A 27,051-nucleotide genomic window follows, 5' to 3' on the forward strand; every position below is an offset into this window, starting at 1 on the left:
GATCTGCATGAAATGAAGTGCTGTGAAGTGAAATAAAAGCAAGTAAAAAAAGACTGACTCAATAACACCTTTCATAATCCTTTGGAATGAACTAAAAGTAAAATCTATTAAAAAAATGCTCGTCATGAAACAACAGTGAAATCTATGGCTTGTGATGTATCATAATATAAGTATTTTTACAATATTTACCAAAAAATAAGTAAACTAAGATGTAATCAAAATTTTAACAATCTCCACGTCCAGACATGGGTTCCAGAATACGGTAATTATTATTTATAACTTAAAATTTAATAATTTTGTAATATGTCGCGAAATTTCTTATTATTTTGATTTTATGTTAATATCTTGCCATATCATCTAATTATAAATAGTAGACTCTTAGTTTCGTTTTCATTTTATGCCTGTTCGTTATTATCGTCAGTTATTATTCTATTTTGTCATTTCCTGTGTAATCACCGATATCCGAGTAGTTAGTATTGATAATTTACTTATTTATGTTGTATTCACTGATAATCAGGAGTAAAAACATTAGGTTACTCATTTATGTAACTTCACTTGATATTTATGTATGGTATGTTTTTTGTATAAACATGTATTTATGGCTTTTAAAATATTTTTTGTATTTTATTTTTATTTATTTATTTATATATACTTTATTGTACACCACAAACAGAAAGAAAGGAAAATTACAATTACATCTAGTACTTATATGCACATAACATTGTGTGAAGTACGAAAGGCGGTCTTCTCCCTAATTAGCAATTTCTTCCAGACAACCTTGAGGAATTTTTCTAGATATTTTAGATAAATTTAGTTTGCCAATTTCAATATATAAAAAAATAATATTTGCTTAATGCTTATTGCATTGATCATATATATAACATAAAAAAAACATAATAATGGTAAATTTTTCAGAGATACTGTGCGCTACTTATTTGAATTGTTCTGTGAAGTATCACCCGGTGATCATGTCAGAGATCCATATATTATTAGAAAATATCCCGAATCATACAAAAATGAAGAAGAGTTAAAAAATGTACCCAAATTTACATTCCCATGTCAGTTAGAAAAGTAAGTATTCAATGAAGTTTTTAGTATAATACACTTAGTTCTACTAAATTATGAAGTAATTTTACTATAAAATATTGTATAAAATGAAAATAGCATACATTTTAGGAGAGCTAATTTTATTATCATTTATAATGTAAATTAATTTAAAAAAAATAACTTAGTAGTTTATAAAATAATTAGTGAGCCACAGTCATCATATGATGTGCTGCTGCATTATAACAGCCTCAAATATGATATATTGTATGAATATATACATTTTCTAATAAGAAAAAATAATTTTCAGCACATTTGTTCAGCATTACTCTTTTGTTATGACGTCTGTAGACTCCAAGTACACATTTTGCTTCTGTCGATACGATCCCAAAGCAAATACAGCACTTGTACTGCTTTCACATTTGCCCTGGCATGATATATTTTACAAGTAAGTGTTCTATAATTATTTTTTAAATATTTTTTTTGCTTCATACTGAAGCCTACAAATAGCAGAGTAGGCTCTATCTAAATGGTGTTAATATACTCCATTCCCCACTAAACATCCAATTTTTGAGACAATGTGTGTAGAATGATGAAACTCAAGGCCATATTTTGTCTTGTTACCAAAGTGAGAAATTGAAAGTATCCTTAAATTTTAATCAAGTCCAATACTGTTGTGGTTTTCACTTAAATGTTGTGATGCTGCGCTACTACAGCCATGATTGTGTTAAGTTACATTGAGAGATTTTAAAACATCTAGTATCTATTTTTTATAGACAAAATTCAGATTTCTTGTAATAAAACTTCATATGATACAATTTATATTAACATAAATATTATTACTTAGAGTGGCTTATTCCATAACCATTATTATAAAAGTGTTTCTTATATTAAAAACAAATGTATTGCTTTGTAAAAAAGAGTATGAATTTCTGTACACTATTCATTTATATAAATAATATGTTGAAATTTCTATAAAATATATAATATTGAAATAACTGAAAATATTTTATATTGGATACTAAATTATATTACTAAATATATCTTAATTTAGTAAAGTAATTACGAAACATAAGGTGTCGTTCTATCTATGTATAATAAAAAATGACAAGATCATTTACTGTGATTTATTAATGCATTGCAAAACTTTGTCCTTGTATCACAAAACATTGTCACAATTCTATATTTGTATATATTCTTTACTTCAGAAAAGTAGAAAGATGACATAAAAATAATGTTGAAGTGAAATATTTAATGTTTTAATTTTCTCGCTCTGGTAACGAGGCAAAGCGTGGCGTTGAGTTACGCTACCTAACAGCCAATGCTTCGGTAATTGATCGAGCGGAAACTGAGGAATGGAAGTGTCTTAATGGGAACAGAGTGTTTAATACTATATTTCCACGTTCCTTCTGAAAGTACCCCTAAGTACCATCTCAAGGTAAATAAAGAAAAGCAATGTGGATATCTATTTGTATTATAAAATGCGATGGACTTTCTATTAAGCTGCGAATAGTTCATACTAATCTTAAGAGTTGCAAGCAGGCGTGCGACTATAAACGCTACAGGTGCTAGGTACGATTCCCCACCGAAGTATTCGGCGGAAATTAGAGAACGAAATGTCGTAACACTAAGTTCCTTCTGCCTTCTCTATTATGGGCGGGATACAGCGTGAAATAATAATAAAATAAATAATATTATTGACAAAATTTAGAGCGACAAAGAAATAGTTTAATAAATGTATACATTCTACCGAATACAAATGAAATCCAATACAAAAATTTGTGTATAAGGCAAAAACTAAATAGCTGAGCAGATATATCATTTCAATGATAAATCAATGTTCAACCTTACCATACAATAGATATGTAAATGTGCTAGTAATGATAGCTACATTCTATATCATATATCAACGCTGTTCATATTTTATTGCTTGTGTTTTACGCTATGGAAAATTATTGCATATTGTTGAAGCATTGCGATTTTTTACAATTGAATCAATAGACAAAACATGACTAGAATATTTATGACAATTGTATCATTATTGGCTATACATATACAAATATATATTATGGGATATTTATAGATGTAGAGCAGAAGAACAGCGTGTGACCGCGACGGTTCGGGGTTCGATTCCCATTAGAAAGATTACATTATTTAACATTTTTGTAACTTCTCTAGCAAGCGTTGAGTTACGCCACTCAGCACGTGATTTCTCGAAAATACGGCCGATAGTCGGAAATGGCGTGTCTTAACTAGGTTCCCTCTGCCTATCCTGCTAACGTGCATAATAGAGCGACAAGCTAAAATAATATTAGATATGTAATACAGTTCCTCAATAAAGTATCTGTGGTACACTGTATTTATACTTATTTATATTTTAATATTCATAACTTATATTATAGTTATATATTTCTAGGGTTCGCTTAATTGTCTGTCAATACCATTAATTTGATATTGAAATAAATAGTCTTAAGCATCTTTTTACATACATTCGTTTTATAACACAAATATTATTAACATTTCAGATTACTAAATTGTATAGCGAATTTATTGAACAGCCCGGAAAGAGGTGAGCTGACGTCGTTACTAGAAGCATGTCGGATCCGCCCCCCGATGCCGGGACACACCCTCAAAGTGACGTACAATGCCGGCCATAGCGTCTTCTCGTGCCAAAGCCCGGATAACAAGTTGCCCTGTATACCTGAGAATGTGAGTTTTTAATTAATTTCTTTTTTAAAGGAATGGCAGGCAGTTCTTTTTAAATAAATAAAACAGATCAGCTTCACGCTGTATCCCGCACACAGCACGGTAGGCAGAGGGTTAAGACACTCCGTTTTCCACTTTCTGCCGCATTCTGCATTCCGTGTTGAGTAGCAGAACTCAACGCCGCGCTGTGCCTCGACACCAGAGCGAAGAAATGGAAATATAAACGTAAAAAAATATTTAATTTCCTCGAGTGGTCGAATCCACAACCGTCGGGTTACACACTTGTGCCGCTGCGTCACGATGGCCTCAATGGCCAGTTTTTTGTGTTATTGAATAATACGTTTTACACATTATATAACGAAATACTTGCATACAATTTAATATCTTCTTATATTTTGTAGATTGTTTCAACTGGTCGAATAGCGTATTAAGATTCCAAATCTTCAATATCCAAGGATTTTAAGAGAGGATTAAAATATTAGTACGCTCCCTAAGGAACCTACATAGTAAATATTAGGTCTTTACGGATAATTGTTTGGACAAAACAGATCTGATATCTTTGTCACTAAATTAGTATTGAAATAGTTTTATATACAAAAATATAATATTCTATAAATATAAAAATATACCATCTAAGAAGTAACAATAGTATAATTTATATTAAATGATTTTTTTATATATCACTCATATAAAATCGATATTGCTTCAATCTGAAATCTGTCAATTAGTTACTATTATTTTCGAATTTACAACCGCCGCGTTTACCGTCATTACGGTGTGTTCTTATTAAATCGTAAATAATATATGTGTCGATACTTACCCATTATATTATAATAAAATTATATAATTTAACTGTAATTTAAGTTTATATGTAATTACAGTGTAACCTAACGGAGTACTTCAGCGCGATGGATGCGAAATGCATGGCGGGACTTTGGGCGGCTCTTCTCCACGAACGGAGAGTAGCTATAGTAGCGACGAAACCCTCCCGTCTCTCCGCCTGCGTGCAAGCGGCGAATGCAACCTTATTCCCTATGTCTTGGCAACATATATTCATTCCGATACTTCCTAAGCATTTGGTAGATTACCTTTTAGCCCCTATGCCCTTTCTTATTGGAGTTCCTAGAAGTGTTATGGAGGTGAGTTATTTTTGGCTTTCCATTTTTGTGTTGGTTTAAAATGAAAGTATCAAAAATTACCGCTATTGTATATAACATTGCTATTACTGTCAGGTATTGGTATAATGGCACTAAAAATAAAATAAAATATTGTTTTTTTATAAAAATATATAGAAATTAAAATCAGCTTCACATTGTATCCTGCACACAGCAGGGTAGGCAGAGGGAACCTCGTGTTAAGACACTCTGTTCCCCAATTTCTGCCGAATTCTGGAGACATTGCGTGTTGAGGTGGCAGAACTCAACGCCGCGCTTTGCCTCGACACCAGAGCGAAGAAATGGAAATACAAACGTAAATAAATATTTCACATCCTCGAGTGGGGATCGAACCTACAACCGTCGCGTCACGCCCTTGTGCCGCTGCGTCACGACGGCCTCATTAAAAATATATTAATATTTCTATTCTTCATTAAAAATATATAAATATTTTTTTAAATTTTTACAGGCAGTACGAATGTCGGAAGTAGGCGACGTGGTGGTATTAGATGCGGACGCCAACGAACTGAGATCCCCTTTCCATGACTTGGAAAGCCTTCCTCAGGACATGGTAGGTTATTTTTATTATTTACTAGTGGGCCCGTGCGGGGCTACGCCCGCTTGAAATAGAAATATTAATAAAGAAATTGAAAATTAAAGATTCAGTCAATTCAGTAAAACAGTTGTGTAAAATAACATTAGAGGAGGCCTTTGCCAACAGACATACTGAACTCAGAGATATACTATGACTATATTGCTGACAAACTAAATATAAAGCTCAGGTTGAATGTATTGTAATGTTAATAAAATAACTGGTACAGATATTAACAAATTTGTCTAAATACTTTAAATTAACATAACTTTTTTATTTATAAACCGATTGTAATAAAATAAACCCTATATGTTTTCGAAAGCTTGCCAAAATCCAATGATGAAAACCGCATCTAAATTGGTTAAGTCGATTCTGAGATTAGCGGTAACAAACGCACAGACAAACGGACAAACAGACAACAATTTAAAAAAATATTGTTTTGGGTTCTGTTACGGTAATAAATGTTCCCAATAACATTTTTTTTTAAATTTACCAAGTACAGACACCGACCCACTTACAATTTTATTATAAGTATAGATTATAAAAATGACATTTTCATTATATGAATCCGTCGTAGCGAAGCGGCACAAGGGCATGACTGTAACGCGACGGTTGTGGGTTCGATCCCCACTCGAGGAAGTGAAATATTTATTTACATTTATATTTCCATTTCTTCGCTCTGGTGTCCAGCGCGGTGTTGAGTTCTGCCACTCAACATGCAATGCCTTCAGAATTCGGCAGAAAGCGGGGATCGGAGTGTCTTAACACTAGGTTCCCTCTGTCTACCCTGTTGTGTGCGGGATACAGCGTGAAGCGTTTTTCATATCTGCGTGATATGAAAAAAACAAATCTGGGCTATTATTATATTACTTAAGTCAAGTATTAAGGTAAGCTCACAATTGAGATTTTTTTTGCTTCTGCCAATTCAAAGAGCATTTCAATTTATACATAATTTGAATTATTTTTTAATGCTCATGTAATTGAGTGTGTATATTAAATTAAATAGAAGAAATACACTCTTATATTTTACTTGTTCATAATTTTTTCTTATAATTTCGTTTTATGCTTATAATAAACCTTATGATTTCAAAGAAAACCCGTAATTAATTATCTACTAACGTCACCAGAGCGGGGAAATGAAAATATTAAATATTTCTTTTCCTCGAGTGGGGATCGAACTTACAATCTGTCGCATGTCGCACGCTTGTGCCGTCTCCTCTTTTTTACTTCTGTTTAAAAATATATTTGTTACTTTTAAAACTTTTAATTGAATAGAAAATATTATAAAGAACTCGATAATATATCAAATTGAAAATCGAAAATAAACGTTTAAAATAGTTTTCATTACAATTATATAAAATACATCCCACATAAATCATATTCCTCGTGTTTCAGGTAGCTGGCTTAAAGAAAGCGTTAAGTGACAAGAACGCGTTAGGTGATGCAGTGTCCAGAGCCTTTCTTAGAGCGCTAGTCTGCTTAATAGGTGGATATAGAGATGCTATTAGGTAAATATATATTCATACTTATATAATTGTATCTATCTAGAATTAATTATTTTTGACACATAAAAGGGATTTAGGATCGATAAGTTTGGTGTACCTGCCACGAATTGTCTTTCTGGATTAGGGAAACGGGACAAGAGACTATTAAACAACCATCCTAAAAAGTCTTTCAACACCATTAACCGACAATCTCGTCAGATACTTTTTTATAAATCTTTTTAAATCTCCAAGAATTAAATTGTAAAAATCTGCACTATTGTCATTTAGTAAAGAAATTTTTGGAAACATTTTCCTCGTGTGAATTCTAAAAATAATATAATTTTAGACATCTTTTTCTTATACTATCAATGAATACTTTAAATTACAATCTAGGCGTCGCGTCGTAGATTCTTATCTTTTCAACTGTTATATACGAAATTATTTCTATTTTTAATTTAAATAAATACGTTTCTATAATATCTGCGCAATATCTACAAATGTCCTCATTCGTCGTTACATTTAACCTTTGGAGAAACATTTGCATATTATCCAGTACTGGTATGACAATTCCTAAAATAGATTTATAACTAGTTCTGTGATTGCAGGATCAATCTAAGGTTAACTTTGTTGTCGAATGAATGATGTTATTGTAAGCTAATATCGTATACGTTATTAAGATGGAGAGTTCGTTGTCGTCGTTTATCCTTTGTGCTTTAATTATTTCCGTTAGAGTTAGTACAATAGTTCTGTAACAGAATTAAGATTAGTCTTTGTGGCATTATCACCAAATATAGCTTAATATCAAACACATTCATTGTTAAAAAAAGCCTTAAATTTCGTATATTACTTTCCCGGCGGCCTCGTATTAGCAAATTTATATTATTAATTTTACTTATCTCTATTATTCCAGAGAGATAAGTGTCTATACTTTGTACTGATACATATCAATGAACAATATTCAGAGTACATCATGTTATTAATAAACAATATCATTTGTACGTTTGTTTCTAATTGTTTCGTAATAGTAAAATTAGCACTATGAAATTCTAAGGCAACATTGGTATCTTTTTTTTATTTACTTATTTATTTGTATTTTGATAAATGGTTTGTAGGTTAAATTTAGTTGATATGTTTTAAAATATCTAGGTGATTTTTTAAAAGATTTAACACAATCAAATTCCTATATTTAAAATATTCTATAGTTGCGTTAATATGAAAGAAGAAAGAAGATCTTGAAATCATGTATCCGTAGCAATAGAAGGGGATAGTAAAAAAGTAAATCTTTACACGTATATAATTGTTTTTAAATGTGGTAGTCCAGACCAATTCAAGTATTAAAAGTATTTTTTATAAAATTTCGTTTAAGATACTATCGAAACTAAATACTTCAGAGTACTCGAGAGTATGACTATTTCTAATGTCCTTATTGGCCACAATCAGTTCGAATTGTTATAAATTAATTACTTACAAAGTACTAATGGTATTATCAAATGCACAAATTTTATTTATATACAAGGAGAATTTAACGCGCGCTTCGATTACTTAGCAGAGTGAGAAAAATTAAAATATTAGATATTTCATTCCTTCGAGTGGGAATCGAACCCGTAATCGTCTTATTTATAGTCACACACTTGTGCCCCTACGCCACGACGGAATCATTGGTTATTTATATATGCATTTAACAATAGTATATACTGTGTACATAACCAGCTACATTTTAACCAAATTAACCGAATTATTTTTAGATGTATAAAGGTTTATTCTTACTTTGTTTACTTCACACTATTTTATTTAGAATAAAAAAAATCAATAGAATATATGTAAACTTTAATAAAGAAATTAAATTACTATAACCTATTACAATTACATATAATAACAATTTATTATACATTGTATACAAAATATCAATAATTAAAACAGACGTTTAAATCTATAGGTATTTAAAACAATATGGTCCCAATATGATAGAATCTACATTTATTATGCAGCCAAGGTACAATGCTCAGACGCTATTTCAATAAGGAAAAACAACATTTGAAGAAACGTTTTTCTTTAAATTTAGTAGGCTTCTTAATTAACTTAGGTATTGAAAATAAATTCAGTTACACTATCGGCCTTGACACTGCGTGTTTGTACATACATGTATAGATTAGAGGGTATACATTAGAGATGTTTGTTAAGCGAATAGTAGGGTCAAGTGCATTTATTTAACTCCTTGCGGTGCATGAACTGTGCCAATTGATACACACCACTTGTTCCCACTTGATGTCCCGAATACTCTCGTACGTTGAAATATTTTTAAAATTGTCAAAGCTCGTTTTTTTTTTTACTAATTTTAATCTACTATATTTAATTATCTTTTTATGATATCTTAGATTTATTATACTTAAAGTGTTACATAATTGGATTACAGGATTGAAAAAGGACAACTTATTACCTTCAACCCAGAAGCCTTCGTGAGGACAAGGAAAAATATGCAGCCATTCTTAAGAAAAATTCTCCAGTCCCAAATATTTCAGCAGGTAACACATTAAAATTGATATTATTTTATTCTTTTATATTTTAAAATTTATTTAATTGTTAAATTGTTGTAGTTATATGCATTATTTTTGCTATTTTTACTCGATAGTAAAATTTATGTGGAAATATCTATAATTTTTCTAATATTTGATATATATATATTTCGATTGCCTTAAAGATATTAGAAAGAAGAGAATGTAATGTCTCTACAAAAGTTAAATAAAAATTTACGAACATTTATTTTTGTGAATGATAAATCTTGCCTCTTAACTTTTTAATTATGTAAGCTATTGTAGAATGTGGCGAAATGAATCTATCTTAACAATAAATAGAGTTAAAGATAAAAAATATGCAATTATTTATTTTTAGATCTTTAATTAATTTATTTGTTTGGTTTCAATTCCCCCTCCAAATTGTGATTATATTTTTTTACGCTAGCATAGCATATCAGGGTTATGGAGGGGGAGGGAGACACTCTGTTCCTCATTAGGATACTTCCGTTCTCCACTTTACGCCGAATGCTGGAGGCATTGTGTTTTGGGAAGTTAACGCTGCGTCATCAGATCGAGGAAATGAAAATATTAAATATTTAATTCACCTAACTTCTAACACTAGGTACTCTTATTTTCTGGACAGTATGAGGGAGATGCATGAATCTAAATAAAAAGTAAAATATAGGTACGCTCCGCAAAATTTAGTGCTTTTGATATAAATAAATGTATTGCTAATTGCGATTGCGATTGATTTATCATTGCGAAAAAGCTAAAAATATTTCTTATATTCATACTATAATATTCTTTTGCCATTATTATACAATTTACTTCAGTTTTTGAAGACAGCTTAATTTAAAATGTCCCATCTGAAACCATGTGTATCGAGTGAACCCCATTCAAGGGATATGTGTCCTTAATAAGAAACTCATTCTTATAAGAAAAAATTTTCAATGCATTATATTTATTAGTACCGTATTTAAGAGTTTGACTCTCGCCGCTATGAAATGCGATGTTTATATATTTATTATTTAAAAATTGTTTAATTGCCATGCATGTTAAAAATATTTAATTAAATTTTAATTATATTTATATTTCTTTATATCCCAAAGTACACATCGTCACGAAAAAAGATCCAATTGACATATTGGCTAATTTAAATTAATATACTTTAACAAAAATTCTCGTATGACTTTTAATCAATATACTCACATCAAGATAAGAAGAGGTAGTTGTGGTGCGACCGTATACGCGACGGTTGTGGGTTCGATTCTACCTTGATGGTAATGAAATATTTAATATTCGTCTCGCTCTGATAACAAAGTAAAGGACGGCATTGAGTTTTGTAACTCAACATGCAATGCCTCAAGAATTTGGCAGAAAGTAGGGGACCGGAAAGTGTTTCAGTGGGGAGTGTTTTAACACTAGATTCCCACCACCTGCCCATGATTTGCGGAATACGAGGGATGCTAAAAATATAAATATACTAGGATAGATTTATTTGTCAATATTACTTTTCGTTTCCAGTTCATAGATGAGCGACTAGATCTGTTAAACTCTGGTCGGGGGTTCAACGACGAGTTCGAGGTGGAATGCAACAACTACGCGGAGAAACTTAGTACGGGAAGCGGTCAGAAGTTAAAACAGCAATATCGCGATTGGGCCAAAACAGTCAAGAAGGAAGGTGGAGCTTTCTTTAAAACTGTCAAAGATAAGGTAATTTTTTTTTGTTTTTTTTTATTAGGTGATTATGGTATAAATTGTATTTTGATAGATGTTAACTTTGTATGTTTATTTTGTTTTTGTAATTCTAAAATTTTTCTTCCTTCGTTAATCTTGAGTGTAATTCTGTTGTGTATTTTTTATGTTTTTGGAATTTTGATAATTATTTACATTTAAGAATTTAATTGGGGGGTGAAGCGAGGTCTTAACAGTTTTTTTTAATTATACATATTTGTTTTCTACTGAATAAAAAAGTCAGAAAGCAAATTAATTTTACGACTATGATATATATGATTTCCACAATTTTCTTTTGATTACATAATTATTGTTAGTCACTTACTATTGTATTTTTTAAGCTAATAGAAAAAAAAAAATTAACATCCTTATCCCCAAATTTAATATTTCTCCAATACAGAGAACTCTCTATTCTTATTCTATTCTCTATTAAAGAGAATAATTACATTACAGGAAGGAGATTAACAATTTAGTTATCAACTTATTATTCATTTAATAATCAACTATTCAAATAATTTAAAAATATCGATGCCTTTAATTCGCAAACCAGCTTACTCCATTTACAAGAGAGTGAAGTCGTCATACTATTTTTTGCCGACCATAATTTAAAAAAATACCTGTGTAACTATACAGTTAAATATCTATCCATTAGCTTTTTGAAGTAATTTACACACCTTGCATATATTTATCTATCCAAAAGAAAACTTTTATTGATAGGTCATATTTGTTCCAAGCAGAAATTGAGCCCTTTACTATCTATACCTTAAATGAAGAACGATAGATGCTTTTTAATGGGAATACTACAATGTCACCAGGATCTTAAAAAGTTTTAATTATATATATCTAAGCCAGCTAATTATTTATAAATAGGAAAACAAGATTGTTGCCAGTATCTGGAATATAATTATTAAACAAGTAATACTTCAGGTACTGGCAACAGTATTATTTTTCCTTTTATTTTATACATACAGATATCAAAATTAATTGTGATTGTAACAATAACCGCATGTCCGTATATGTCGTATTATGTATTTACATCGTTTGCATGTTCGTGTGTATTTATGTATGTACCTATATCTATCTTTTCTTGTATTTGTAAAGAGCTATAAAACGCTTCATACATAACTATTTTTTTTATTGAAATTTTTGTTTGATCAATAAATAATTCAACTTATGAAACGTCTGTATAGACAGACTCTTAAACTGACAATAGCACTTTATATAGATAAAGTGCTAATATCAGTTTAAGAGGGTTCTATATTCTATATAATCAGTAGTCGCTCTTTTGAAATATAGTTATATGATCTTCTAAGCATATAATAAAATTGTAATTGTTGTTTGCTTTTTGTACATGGAATGTATATGAGAAAATCTATTGTTGGGAGCATTTATAAATGTAACAGACCCAACCGAATACAATGCCTTTAAAATAACGATGTTATTAGAATACACGTGAAGGTCCGTTTTATTTAATACAATTGATTAAAATCTTTATAATATTTTTAAATATTAATTCGCTAATGTGTTTGTTTTGTATACATAACTTTTTGTTCAAGTGGCAGTTTTGAAATGTATTGTGGAATTTTTTCATACACTTTTAAAGTTGGAAACTGGGAGTTACTGTATTTTTTTTAAATTTATTATTTCTTTTGAGTTAACGTTTAATTCTATACTATTTTCTTAACGGTTAAAATATTATACAAGCAAGCAAAGTAATATTACTTTCATCTACAATTACAATGTTAAAACCTTATAATCTTTTGAAGCATTATAAAGGTAAAAAGTATCTAAAATAAAAAGTATCTAATATTATGATTACTAAATATTATTTAGTATATTTAGTATATATTTAAGTTTAATACAAAATTAATTATTATATCTAGTATAAATAAAATTATAAGACTGTCAATTCTCTTTCAGTATAAGGTAAACAATATTAAAAATATTCATTAGTTTATGTTTATATCATTTATTGCCATGGATGTAGGAAGGGAAGAGCCATGGAGGGAAGGCCCACCTCAGCAGTCTGGAGAATTTTGGCTAAAATTTTAAAATATTTTGTTTAGGGTACAGTCAAGAAAGTTCGGATTTTTTTACTAAATTGCATATTTTTGTTTCAAAATTGAAAACTTTGAGGCCTCTCGGTAAAATAATTCATGTGAAAATTGTCTCTTCTTATATTTAACATTGATTCGACTTCCTATAAGATGATCATCGATTCCAAGTGCCTTAAGTCAGCCAGATATGTCCATAGCATAGTATAATGTGTATAGAACTAGAGCTTTCGCTTAACTAAGTAGCATGCGATGGGTTTATTTTGCTTTAAAATGTGAATATTTGCAGGCGAACCCCGCAGTACAATCGGCTGTTAAATCGGTGAGTTATATGAATTTAATCGATTCTTATTCACTACTTAGTGGAATGTTAGTAACTTTTGTTTTGGGTGACTTGGTCTATACTCTATGCTAGCTATAAAGTTAATCTATGACGATATTTTAAATAAGTACTAGAACAAACGTTTTATTTATAGTATAAAGTGTTTTAAAATTATAAATTAGTATGTAAGTAACTTATTAAAAATGGTTTGTAGTAAGAGAGTCGTCTTAGATTTGCTTATTTCTTGGTTCTATTTATTTTCATAATATCTAAATTTAATTTTATATATCTTATTTTTTTTAGTAGTTTACTATTTATCTTATGTAGTCATTTTATTATATTTATTATTATAATATGCTTAGCAATTTGACTAAAAAAATCAGTTTATATTTGTACATATAAACTACATATTATTATATATTTTAATATATTAATACTTATACACTGAAAATAGTTTTCATTACCAATCTATCAACACACCTTAATTCCATTCATCGAATTGAAATATTTAAACAGTTTTTATTTTATCTTATGATTTTTTTAGATAATCAAAGGGAATTTAGTTTTGCTTTATTCTATTCTTCATTTTATTCTTGGTGAATTGTTGGATACCGATAACCATTCTCTTACAGAAACATTACACTGACTTTGAATTCATTCCTATTCATTGTTCGACATTGTTATCTCGGTTAACTTAATGTTCAATATTATATTTATAATAAAAATATTATTTATCTGATTTACTAATATATTAAATTATTATTATATAATCCATAATATATTTAGTTTAAGGATCTGTTTTATACAAAGCTATTTATATATTTTCATTAGTAGTAATATCTATTTTAGCTTTGTTTTTCTTTAAATTATTTTAGTTTAGTGTTATGTAGACGTAGCGTTTAGTAACACGTATTCCACAAAGTGGTGAATATTTTCGAATATACATTTTCATTGAAATTTTCGCTGCACAGGGTTTCTTATTACTTCTATGTTACCGCATGCTGTTTGCTGTTTTTTTTTTTAAATATTTTTTATTTGTTTGTTTGTTCAAATCAATTATGTATTTTGATATAATATTCCTATGTCATTTGACATGAAAAATTAATTTTATAGTTTAATATATTTTTTTTCATGTGATAATTAAAATATAAGTGCGTTCTTAAGTGTAAAACGGTGGTCTTATCATTAATTAATGATTAATGGAAAGAAAAAATATTGTGATGTCTTCCATACTACAAAATATATAAACGCTATCAATGACGCACTGTTATTATTGGTATTGCCTATCTTGTAATTTTACATACATAAATACAAAATACTTACTTGTTAAGCAAAAAATAATATTTTTCACCTTATTGTTAAAAAGCGAACCTAAAAATATTCGTACTCCCTTTTGGGAGTAATATTTTATATAATATATAAATATTATATGCTCATACACAAGAAGCTTTATCATTCAAATATCAAGACTTAATATTATACTAGTTACATAAATACCGATTAAATACAATTTATTTATTGAATATTGTATGACGCTGACAATTTATTTTTATTTTTGAAGGTCCGGCAAGGTGGGAAAAATATGAAATCGGCTGTAAAGGGATTGAAGAACAAAATGCCTAAGACTGGCTCTAGATCATCATCAATCAATACTACGGACGACAGCAGGTAAGAAGACTATATTTAACACCAAACGGCGGCACAAATAAAGAAACACAATGCACTAAGATATAATTTTAAATACTCGTATATTTCGAAAAAATATCCTTAGTTGTTTTTTATAACTGTACTGTATGTACTTTGCCATTAAGATTCACATTCGAACTTACTAATAAACTAACAAATTGAAATACTAACATATGACTATATGTTATAAGCTTATAAACTTACGTATACATATTTTGTTCATATGTCAATGGCTTAGTTCTACTATTTTGAAAGTTTGTGATGCTCCTTAAAACTCAAGAACTGCAGAACATGGTATATGTATAATGTATGTATTGTAAATACATATTATGTAATAATGAATTTCTTATGAATCTAATAACGTATTTTAGCCCTACAACTATGTACATGCAATACTTGTTGAAAGTTGAAATCGTCAAATCATTTATTTTAAGGCTGTTGAAACTATTAATAATAGTTTACTTAAATCTTTACTTAAAGAATATTGTGTAGTAATTAAAAAGGTAACTTTTACTAAATATTGAGGTCCCTGATGTGACAGGGACCTCAATATTTAGTTCCGGTTGATATTCTTTGTTGTTAAACTGATTTTAAAATACTTTTTAAAATACTTTGTATAAACATTTAAAATGTTAAGTTTTTAATATATTATAAGTTTTCATAGCAGCCTGACACTGTGAGTAAATGAACATTCACTAGCAAGCTGAAAAATATTTCTTATTTGAAAATTATTGCTAAAATTATCACGTGTTCATTGAATATTGATAAAACATTAATCTTCAGTAGAGAAATTGCTATTTCATTTTAATTTCGTTTATCACGAATGGCAAATACCTTAATCGCTATATTCAAGAATTTAGCCTCTAAAAGCTAATTATGTATTATATTAGAATAGTACTATACCGTCACATTCATTTCACATATTATAGAAGAACCAGCTGAGATATAGAAGTGTAATGGCAAAAACATGTAATATGTACGCAAATTGTTGTTTTCTTTTTATTTACGAGTACTTATGGTGTATAATAAATCTTTGCCGATTGTTCATTTTAAACCCTTAGACTGTTTTTGGCTCGACACTGAAAATCCATAATTTCAAGTATTAAGCTCACTATATAAATACATAGCTATTTACACGTTAAATACACGTAGCTATCTAGATACAAGTAATAATACAATGTCGACAGGTTCTCATGTGGGTCTGCGACCCCGGTCTCCTCCGACTCGTCTGACTCCCGCGATCCCCCCCGCGAGCCTCCCCCACTCCCACTAGATCTCCTCACTGAGATGGAATTCCTTTTCAACAAACGGGACAGCCTTCCCAGCACTCACAACTCGATAAGTCTGCCAGATAAAGCTGTGAGTATATAGATTGTTTATACGACTAGAGAAACGGACTCTTCAAATGCTTTAAAATCGACCAATTTTAATGTTGAACATGTTGTTAATATGCGATTAAGAAGTTCGAATTGCAATAAAGTAAAAATAAACCTTACCGCTAAATATATTGTATATGTTATATTTGGTTTCATAATGATAACATTTTTTCTATTTATAATAATTATAAATTTTTGATGCCTCAATTATAGCTGCTACTAAACTATAAGTGTATCACACTTATAGTTTAATATTTAACGAAACAAAGGCGTGTTGAATATTCCGTTTCTTTAATGCTATGTGACCTTTTACGCTGAATGCCCGTCCCGTACGCGCTTGTTAGAGTTTATATTTCATACATAGTTTAGTATCGGCAAGATCTGTATTCATAAATGTTATTAAATTAACCTTATACTTATTGTGGAAAATTATAATTCTTATGCTTTTTTTAAAATAGATATTTTTAAAACATTTGTAAATACAGATTTTTTCATTTTTGTAAATATCACGTAGAGTAGCGTCAAGTTCATGTCATTGTGTTGTTGGATTAATATATTACGTTAAGTGTTAACACATGAGATATCTTTTGACAAAAAGACATCTCGTGTATCATTTGCATCGCTTTTCGTTACGCTTTTCCTATATTTAGGTGCACCGTGGCACATTATACGATTTTATTTTACAGAAAACACTGTCACCATGCCCCCCACCCAAATTACCCGAACGCCCCATCCGATACCCAATAGTTTGTACGAGGAAACTAATCGACCTGTCCGACGCCCCCCTACCTCCCCCAAGAACGATACAACCGCCAACTACGAACTTTATAAGTAACATCACCAAGGATGCCGACGTACCGACCGACTTCCACACAAGCGCAATACAATTCGCTGATAACGATAAGGCGAAACTAAAACTCACTTTGTCGTCGAACCAACGGAAATATAATCAAAATGATTCCTGTAACGGATCTACGCCGAGACCAACGGTACCGGAACGACCTAGGCCCGCCTACAAAACTAGACAAGAGGTAATTCTCATATGCGTTACTATAGTCTTTGCAATGTTATATATATACCTCAGAGATATATTTATTCATTGGAACTAACTTAATGTTATTATATTAATTTTAATCATAATTATTATTTATCTAACATTCACCGACCTATATAATTTGTTATATGTTCCCCCTTTAAATAGATTGTTAAGAAGTCTATAGACAGAAATCCATACCCTATATTATAAAATCGAAAGTAACTCTGTCTGTCTGTCTTTTACGCAATCAGGGCCAAACCGCTAATTTCATTGTGATAAAATACTCATATAGAGATACTTGAGGGTTTTGGGATGAAGGATTTAGGATACTTTTTTTTTATTTATTAAATATTCGGATAGTTCAAGCGGGCGTAGCCGCGTTCTGGGCCCACTAGTATATATGTATATATATACAAAAACTAGCTAACTAACTACGCCCGGTTAAACTTATTGATATATTATAAACCAATTATACAAAATCTTTGCGTAAATTGTAGCCTATGTGTTATTCTGATGTATAAGCTATACTACTGTAAAGTTTCACCTAAATCTGTTTAGTGGTTTTTGCGTGATAGTGGTACAAACATCCAACCTCACGAACTTTCACATAATATTAGTAGGATGGAAACTTGTGACTTTTACTCTAAAAAAAAAGGTAATTTATGTAACTTTGATATTTTCCAAGTGAATGCCTTCTACCATTACGTTGTTGCTCCTATATACATACCTCGCTTTATTTTTATGGAATGTATGAAATGATCTGTTATATGTTATTGTATTCTCACTTACTTTAGTATTAAATTTTTTAATATAAATCGTACTGCATTCTAAATTGTACATTAGTAAATTAATTATTAATATAAATTATTATGATTTTACATTATGTTGTTGATTATTATTTGGGAGAAAACGTGAAATTTATATTTCTATCTATTTCTATTTTTTACTAGTCGGTTAACACTGTAATATATGTATTTGCAAACTGTCTTACTTAATTAGGCATTATAAATGAAAGTTATTTATGCAGGGGCGTATTTGTATTACCTTACTTATTATATGTGATACATAGATTTTATATTTTTATACATTTTTATAACTATAAAAATCTGAAGCAGACAGTATTGTGCCTGCTTAGGTATAATTTAAAAGTATAAAGACAAATTTATTTTTAATAATTGAATGAAATATTGCTCAATTTCTCTATTTCAATAAATCTGCAAAAAAATATTTTTGGGGTAGATGATTGCTTTAAACATATGGAACATAATGTAATATGTTCATTTGTAATATAAATTAAATGTATTAAATTAAAATATTAATATATATGTTACTATAAAATCTAGGAATTACCGGGAGGCTTTTAAAACGACTTGTAAACAAAAATACTTGATAGTTGATATAGTTCTTTATATAAAATGTCTTCTTCGTTTTCATTTAAATAATCTAACATTAAAGTCATGTTTTCCAGATTTAGTGTTTGAAAAATTAAGTTTTACAAAGAAAACAAATACAATAATGCATGTTCTTACATTAATTTCATTAATAAATAGTTATTTATATAAAAGAATATTAATAGAACAAAATACGTTCGAGAAGAGTATATCTTTATTAATCAATGTACGTGATGATGGTTCGATTCCATTTTGGTAACACAATTCGCCGTGTTAAGTTACGCCATTTATATATATGTAGATCGCTATGCCTACTTAACTAAATGTCAAGTTAGAAATAAATAGAATTAGTCTTTACATTATTCTTGTTGCCTTAATAAATAACTAAAATATAGTAATTCGAAAACACAAACGCTTGAGTAAAAAAAGTGTTTTCTTTCCTAAGTATGAAATAATTATAAAAAATATTTTAGTTTTAAAGTTATTATAATAAATTGCCACTCGTATACCGATTTAATCTTAACTTTTAATTTCTAATAGTCAATCGGACACAGAGACGTTTATTACATTTTAACTATATACACTGTGTAGAGGCAATGGCCTGTAAGACGCCTGAAATTCCTAATCTTTGTAGAAATAGGGAATTATTTTGTAGAAGATGTAACTTATTATATTAATCTATAAATAGTTGATATGTTTTTTTTTTAAATATATTAATAATAATAATATCATCGTACAATTTGAGACTTATTGATTTTTCGGATATTTATTGTCTTGAAATTTAAAATTTACCTACATACGTGCGAATTACATTTTTTATTATCAATTAATGATATTTCATAATAACGATAATTTAATATTAAAATATATATTTTAATGTTAGAAGATTATATAATATTTAAGTCGACTAGCGTTTTTTAAAAGATTATTATTGTATTAAAATTCTACAGAAAATTTAGATGGCAGAGACAAGACTAAAATTTTTGTATATTTTAGAGGCGACTAGCAGGTGCTCGACATTATTTATATAGGTTTTAAAAGATAAGTGCCGTACTCGAGCTAATGCGAGATTAAGCCTATTATTTTAAATTGCATGTCGCTGACCTTACTTTAAATGACTTTAGAAAATTCTAATATTTCAAAAAAACATTTTTTTAACTTTTGACGTCTGTGATAAATTAGAAGCTCTCATTCAGTTATATATTTTTGCAGTACGATTAAATCCTACATTACTTATAATGTTGTTCCAAACGAAGCTAGTGAGAATATATCTAAAATCATTGTGAATGTGATATTTGTACATATTCGTATTATTTTTGCACATTTTTTCTTGTTTCTTAATGCATGTACGCACTTAGTGTAATAGTTAATGTTAGGCAGGTCGTCCACAGGATGCCTAATGCTAGACAGCATTAAGCATGATAGCTAATATGTGAACATTTAAAAGAAAGCTTAAATTTAATTTAATTTTTTTATATTATGCATGATATGTTAAATTGAATTTAAATTATTTGTATTTCTTTTTTGTTTAGTTAATATGTAATAATAATAATAAACACCAAAGTTACACAATGATAATTATTATTGATAGAAAAAGTATTTGAAAGTACCTACATATACCAATAAAAAGGTTGCGAAAAAGTAATTATGGTAAAAGTACAGCTTGACTTTATACGGTCTGGTGCTATATCCTGTGAACGACCAGTCTAAAAGTCAAGTTCAAACGCCGAATAGGACAAAGGTAAAGGTTATAAACGAACGAATTTGACATTAACCGCCCTCCAATATTAATCTTAGTATTTACATATAATTACTACTGGCCACGAAGCTAAGCTCACATTGGCCGTAAAGCCTGTTATTCTATCGCATAATATACGCATACTAATAAATAGACTTTGAGTCAAATATATACTCTTGCTTAAATATATTATTTATAGTTTAATTATTATTAATAATTAATGATGTTAAATTTTTTTTTGTATTTCATTTATATTCCAATAAAATTTTAATATGAAAATAACATATTAATCTTTTTTTTTTCTTTTGTCCACAAATTGAAACATAATTCCTAATTTTGCAACATTTCTCAACAAGTGCCGTCGAATGTATCGCATTATATTTTTTTTTTCATTTAATAATATTTATAATGTATTAAATTATTATACTTTAAATGACAAAGTTACGTTATATTGACACCCCCAAAAAAATGTTGAAGTTCACGATCTTAATTCAAGATATTGAATATTAGGCCAGACTGATTAACTAGAATTTCACCCAATTTGTTCTTGATTTTGTGATTTTGTTTTTGTACATGTTATGTTTGTTCATTAAATTCATCTATATTTTCAACATTGTGATAGTTTGTGAATCTTTCATTTAATGTTATAATCTTTCTAACATCCAATATTTTTTAAATACAACTAGGAATGCTACTTTTGTTACGGAGCATCGGGGCATTCAAAAATACATTTGAAGATTGAAGAAAGCTTTCACATTAATGAAATTTATATGTTAAGATGTGCTTTTGACATTTCCTAACAGAGGCCTAACTGCTTCATATAAAACGAGCTTAATTAGGTACAAAGTGGTTAAAATGGCGCAATATTAATTTAAATTAACGTTTTACCTAAATAATGTGTAGTAAAAAGTAAACCATAAAAGGAATTATATCTACATAATTAACTTATGGTTCCAGACATTTAAATAAATTTGCTGAATGCACCATGGTTATACGGAACACTAATAGTGCGAAAATTTTTCGCACTTAACCGTTTTTTTTCAGACACTGTTGACATATTTTACTCGAGAAATAAGAAATGGAGAGAGTCTATACTTTTGAGATTTTCTTTTTTCCCTTAAACGCCTTCTGCTGTTTTATAAGTTGTGGTAAGTTTTAAATCATTTATAGCTTCAACGTTTGTTCTTCTATTCCTATTATACTATGGTTTTGTACTATTTGCTAAACATGTATAAAATCGTTGCATTTAATTTCAAAAGCAATAAACGGCGCGGTGACACGGTTACTATGAGAAAGTTGCATTATTAGGAAGAAGTAAAAAAAATAACGTAATATAATAGATATCCTTTTTTTCAGTCTTCCGATTCTGATCTCATTCAGCTGGACGATTCGCCGACCGACCTCGAAGCTTTCGATCCTTTGAAATGTCGCGATAAGAAAGACAAGGAGCAGATAAAAACGTCCACGGACAGTGCGCTGTTGCACGAGTACGGCCTAGATTTTAGCCAATTTGGTCTGTCTGATTTCACAGCCAGCTCCAGCGCACCAGAGACCTCCAACGTTCCGAAGGGCTGGACCACGTTCAATTAAAACATTTTCCTCGCTTAAAGTACTAAGTAATTGTCTTGGCATGTCGTACAATTGCCGAAAGTTATTCGTTTTCTGATGTGTTCCTGTGTTATTTATTAATCCATTATTTCCGATTATTCTATTCTACTTTCGAAAGTATTACAACAACGCAATTGTGCGTTTTTTCGTTATGGAAAGTAATTATTATCAATTTTAACGCAATTAAATTAGTTGGAATTAATTGAATGAAATATACTTTGTACTATCAGAGACTATTATTAGACTATTGTAACTTTTATTGCATTACTATGTACGCCTATTCGATATAACTTTACTAATTAATATTTTGTAATTTTCTCCGTAAGTGATTTCAATGTAAATATTTTGAGAAAATAAATGTCTCTAACCGTAAAATATACAAATTTTCAATATAGTTATATGCATAATAAATAAACTTTAAACTAGTCAGAAACAAAATAAGCCACACTAAGTACTGTGAAATGTATGTAAGTGTACGTAACACGCCAAATTGAAAGAGCTTTTTAAAAGCATTCACAAACAAAAAAGGTTAAGTCGATATGGCCTGTAGAATACAATGTAAATCCGTACATGGTGAAGGAAATAGAAAACTGGGATGTTCTATATTCCATGTCGTCTTTTTCTTTGTTTATTATTGTCATTATATTACTGCCGCCAAATGACATTTTAAAAGTCAACATAATAATCGAATCATTCCATTTCGTTTTTTTTACTTTTCATGGTATTGTCTATAGTTTTGTTAACTTTCAACGTAAAATCGCACAATTGAGTAGACAAGACATCTTTTAATCCGCTATACTATTGTTTATCGAAGCATCGGTGGGCTGTGAATGTCGATACTTGAATAGAATATATATTATATACTTCGACTTGTGTTTGGTTAAATAAAATTTTCATATATATACTTTTTTTTTTTAAATAAAAGAGAAAATGGAATATTTATATAACGCCTCATATTTTATAGTACGCTTGTTTAGAGTTTAATATTATTTATTTGCATTTTTCTATTGTATTGTAAATAATGTTACATATCAATGAATTGTATATTTCGTCATATGTTTTAGTATATTATGTATATGTGTATATTGGTGAAATTATTCATATTAAGATTTTATGCTGTGTGACATTTTAAAGGTAAAATATATGAACGTGTACCTGTCAGAAATATCTATGTTATACAAACGCAAATTATTGGGAATTGATTTTTTATAATTTTAAAAAAGTCGCCTTAACAAAAAACTCTTTTGTTTTCTCGTAAAATTCACAAAAATGCAATTTTATATAATTTTTGTTGGCTCCGTTTCATTGCCACTAAATTAACCACTATGTGGCTATATTTGTACTTCAGGTTATTCCCAAATGTCATTTTTATTCTATTTAAATCATATTATTGTCTACTTTATCACTCTAGGAATTATTTATCTTGACATACCATATTATGCTTTGAACTTAGGTAATTTTATAACATTCTTTTTAAATTTATTTGTGAGGTATTTTACATACTAATGATAATTTAATATATATTCATGAATAGAATAATTTTTGCGGTAATGAAAAAAATATATATATATTGACAACACAATATTTCAGTTGTCATTTTATTTGCTTAATATGAAATTTATATTTAAACTAAATTCAAAGCATAAATGAAAAAATCTATTTTCATTCAAAATAATAAAATTAAAAGTACAATAAAAGTTCGTATATAACATATTGTAATGTAAATTCTATTTTTGTAAGGTGCTGTATCGTAATTGATAAGGTTTATAGTTTGTCTATTGAGATTTCAATGTTGTTTTATATATTAAATCTATAGATCAATGGAGTATTTGGTTATTTTAAAATTCCATAGTTCTCTAATAATGTATATTACACAAGTACCATGACAAATGGTTATTTGGATCTCAGTCTAGAGATAATTTCTATTTTGATTGACTGTAACTTATTACGAATAAATAAATGGAAAATAAAGTTAAATAAATAATTATTTTATTCTTGTGTATATTAATAATTTTAATTACGCAACGTTATTTAATGATACGAATACTCACTATTTGTTGTAATGTTTCTTTTATGTTATTATTGTTTTTTTTTATCATTAAATACTTCACATTTTATTTATCTAGACTTAATGAATTTACAAAAAATGTACAATGTGTATCAATTATTATATTTTTTTGTACATACATATAGATATAAATCATCAGGTTGTTAGTCCAAAAGTAACTTTTTTGTTATTGTTAGCAAAAAGTTTCGTCTTTATTAAAATTTCACATTTTTTAAATATTTTGATCATTATATAATATCTTTATAAATTACTGTATATTTTTCCGAAATACTATCACGTAAATAAATATTAAATATATTAGACTAATTGGTCTAAGAGCCCAGTGTTGTAAATAAATTTATACAAAAACTTGAACTGTATAATTATTAAATTACGAGGGGCATTCAAAAAGTAAGTTTCCCTATTTTTTAAATGATGTTAAAAACAATTTTTAGGTTAAAAAACGCATGTTTATTTATTATTTGAAACTTAAACTATTTTTCTACATAGTCGCCTTCGACTTGGATACATTTTTTATGTCTGTATTGAAGTTTAAGCAAACCTTCCTTAAAAAGACGTGTCCTGTTTTGCACACACTTTGCGGTAACTCAGTTTGTCTTTCAAGATTGTAAAGATTGAAGTTCGGCAAATCTCAATATCAGAAGGAATCAATACAAGAATATCATCAATAGTCTTCTGTCATCTTGAATGATTTTTTCATCGATAGCTTCGTCCGTAGTGGCTGTTTTTGGCGGTCCTGTTCGTTGTTCATCGTTCGCCATTGTCGCACATTTGCACATTCGTACAGTTGTCACCGTAAACTTGCACTAATTTACTGTGAATATCGTTTCCTTTTAGTCCTTAAGCAGTAAAAAATTTAATAACTGCACGCAATTCAATATTGGACACGTTTTCCAATGATACCTCCATTGTTGTCAAGGATAGACTGCTAAAAAAACTATTTTCGGTCATCAATATCGGTGCCGATCTTACCAGCAGACCCAAAATTGAAACTATGTTCAGTGTGAGCCCGCTACATGGTGCTCATTAAAAATGCCAGACCAGCGAAACTTACTTTTTGAATGCCCCTCGTACTAATCTATTTTTCCAATAATAATATCGTATTAAAAATAATGTCTAATACTTATTTGAAACATTAAGTGTTAGCCAATTTAATAAAACAATGAGTTATAGTAATTTTGCCGAGCCCCATTTTTTAAAATGGTATAATTTTTTACCTATGGTATAAACCGATACCCGGAGGGTTCCGAGCAAAAATAAATATTAATAAATACATCAGCACAAAGCAATTTAGTTGGCGATTTAATTTTTCAATTTATACTATATTTGATTTACGGTCAACATTTTAAACCTTTTTTTAAAAATATTCTCTATACATAAGTTTAAATCAAATATACAATTTAAATTAAATGTAAGGTTTATTGGTGCAAAAGCTGCAAATGTCTAAATTTCAAAACTTTACGTGGTACCTACCTAATAAAAGAATATTCCTATTTTTTTTTACGTAACTAACAAAATTACTCTTGTATAGGTATTCATTGGACTTTCTTGTATTAATATAATATATGTAAATAAGTATACTTTAATATAATATATTAAAGCCTATTTTGTGAACTGGGGTTTTTGCCAGTTTCGCTGTTACATTCATGTGCGCCTTATATATACGAGTATATTGTAATAAATGGATTATACTATTTTGTCATATATTGTTAGTTCTCCACTTAAATGCCAAATGCCGTGCCCTTTTAAAGTAAATATAATGAATGTTTTCGAAAATTACATAAATCTAGCATTCTAGCTTCTAGTATAGCATCATACAAGTTTTAGGTATTGGTTACTATTTTTATGCCAATCACCATATTTATTTGTTTTAATACGTGGTCTGCAATAAATTACGCGTATTTCGTAAAATTCACACAGTTAAACTCCCATGAGCTGGTCTGCGAATTAAAGTTTCCATCTTATGTAAATATGCCAGAAATATATACCTATATATGTTCGTAGAAGAGCGGCACCAGAATCTATGGGTGTCTGAAAGTTTGAAAAAATATTCTGCAATTTTCCCCCTTTAAACTTAACTAACCATTTCAGCACCTCAAATATATACATGTAGGTATAATGTATTGTAAAAAAGACGAGAATTTTATTTGTATAATATTTGTATATTATGTATTTATATAGTTACAATATATATATATAATGTATGTATATAATAAATTAGATTTATACAATGAGAATAGATGTTAGATAATAAATTATTTTTTCTTCTGAAGCTGTACCTATTGTGAATATAAAATAAAATGGAGCTATAGATGTATTCAAATTAGTGACCTATTAAATTTAAAGTATATGAGAATTGGTGTCTTTTATTTTATTCCTTTAATATATATATACCGTCATAGCACATTGGAATAGAAATGGTAGTGGGTTCGAAAAGCATTCGGGGGAATAATTATATTTTTATTATTTTGATTTCCCGCCCTGATAGATAAATAGCGACATGGAGTTTTGCTATGTATACAATTTATTTAAATTTGGATAGAGT

The 27,051-nt window shown here is 29.0% G+C and overlaps 1 protein-coding gene across 4 annotated transcripts; it reads left to right on the forward strand.

Moving 5' to 3' along the window:
- On the forward strand, positions 1 to 26,859 carry LOC146527226 (DENN domain-containing protein 1A). 4 transcript variants are annotated; one of them, XM_085205811.1, is made up of 15 exons: positions 1 to 262; positions 916 to 1,071; positions 1,355 to 1,492; positions 3,570 to 3,753; positions 4,632 to 4,889; positions 5,374 to 5,475; positions 6,892 to 7,004; positions 9,394 to 9,502; positions 11,018 to 11,206; positions 13,571 to 13,603; positions 15,165 to 15,271; positions 16,477 to 16,648; positions 17,352 to 17,696; positions 21,875 to 21,978; positions 22,187 to 22,325. In XM_085205811.1, exons 1-14 carry the CDS (start codon positions 246 to 248, stop codon positions 21,929 to 21,931), a joined length of 1,980 nt encoding a protein of 659 aa, XP_085061937.1. In that variant the 5' UTR covers positions 1 to 245; the 3' UTR covers positions 21,932 to 21,978; positions 22,187 to 22,325. The 4 variants fall into 4 exon arrangements, with proteins under 4 accessions (XP_085061937.1, XP_085061935.1, XP_085061938.1 ...); XM_085205809.1 differs by lacking the exon at positions 21,875 to 21,978 and having other exon boundaries at positions 22,187 to 26,859; XM_085205812.1 differs by lacking the exons at positions 17,352 to 17,696; positions 21,875 to 21,978 and having other exon boundaries at positions 22,187 to 26,859.
- The last annotated feature ends 192 nt before the right edge of the window (positions 26,860 to 27,051 follow it).

The sequence above is a fragment of the Heliconius melpomene genome, chromosome 21 (assembly GCF_056956725.1).
Source record: "Heliconius melpomene rosina isolate 202511_hmr_F chromosome 21, ASM5695672v1, whole genome shotgun sequence".
NCBI lineage: Eukaryota > Metazoa > Arthropoda > Insecta > Lepidoptera > Nymphalidae > Heliconius > Heliconius melpomene.

Coding starts and splice junctions, on each gene's coding strand:
- LOC146527226 (XM_085205809.1), top strand. Junction 9,503..11,017: donor AGTCCCAAATATTTCAGCAG/GTAACACATTAA, acceptor TTTCGTTTCCAG/TTCATAGATGAGCGACTAGA. Junction 16,649..17,351: donor TAAGTCTGCCAGATAAAGCT/GTGAGTATATAG, acceptor TTTATTTTACAG/AAAACACTGTCACCATGCCC.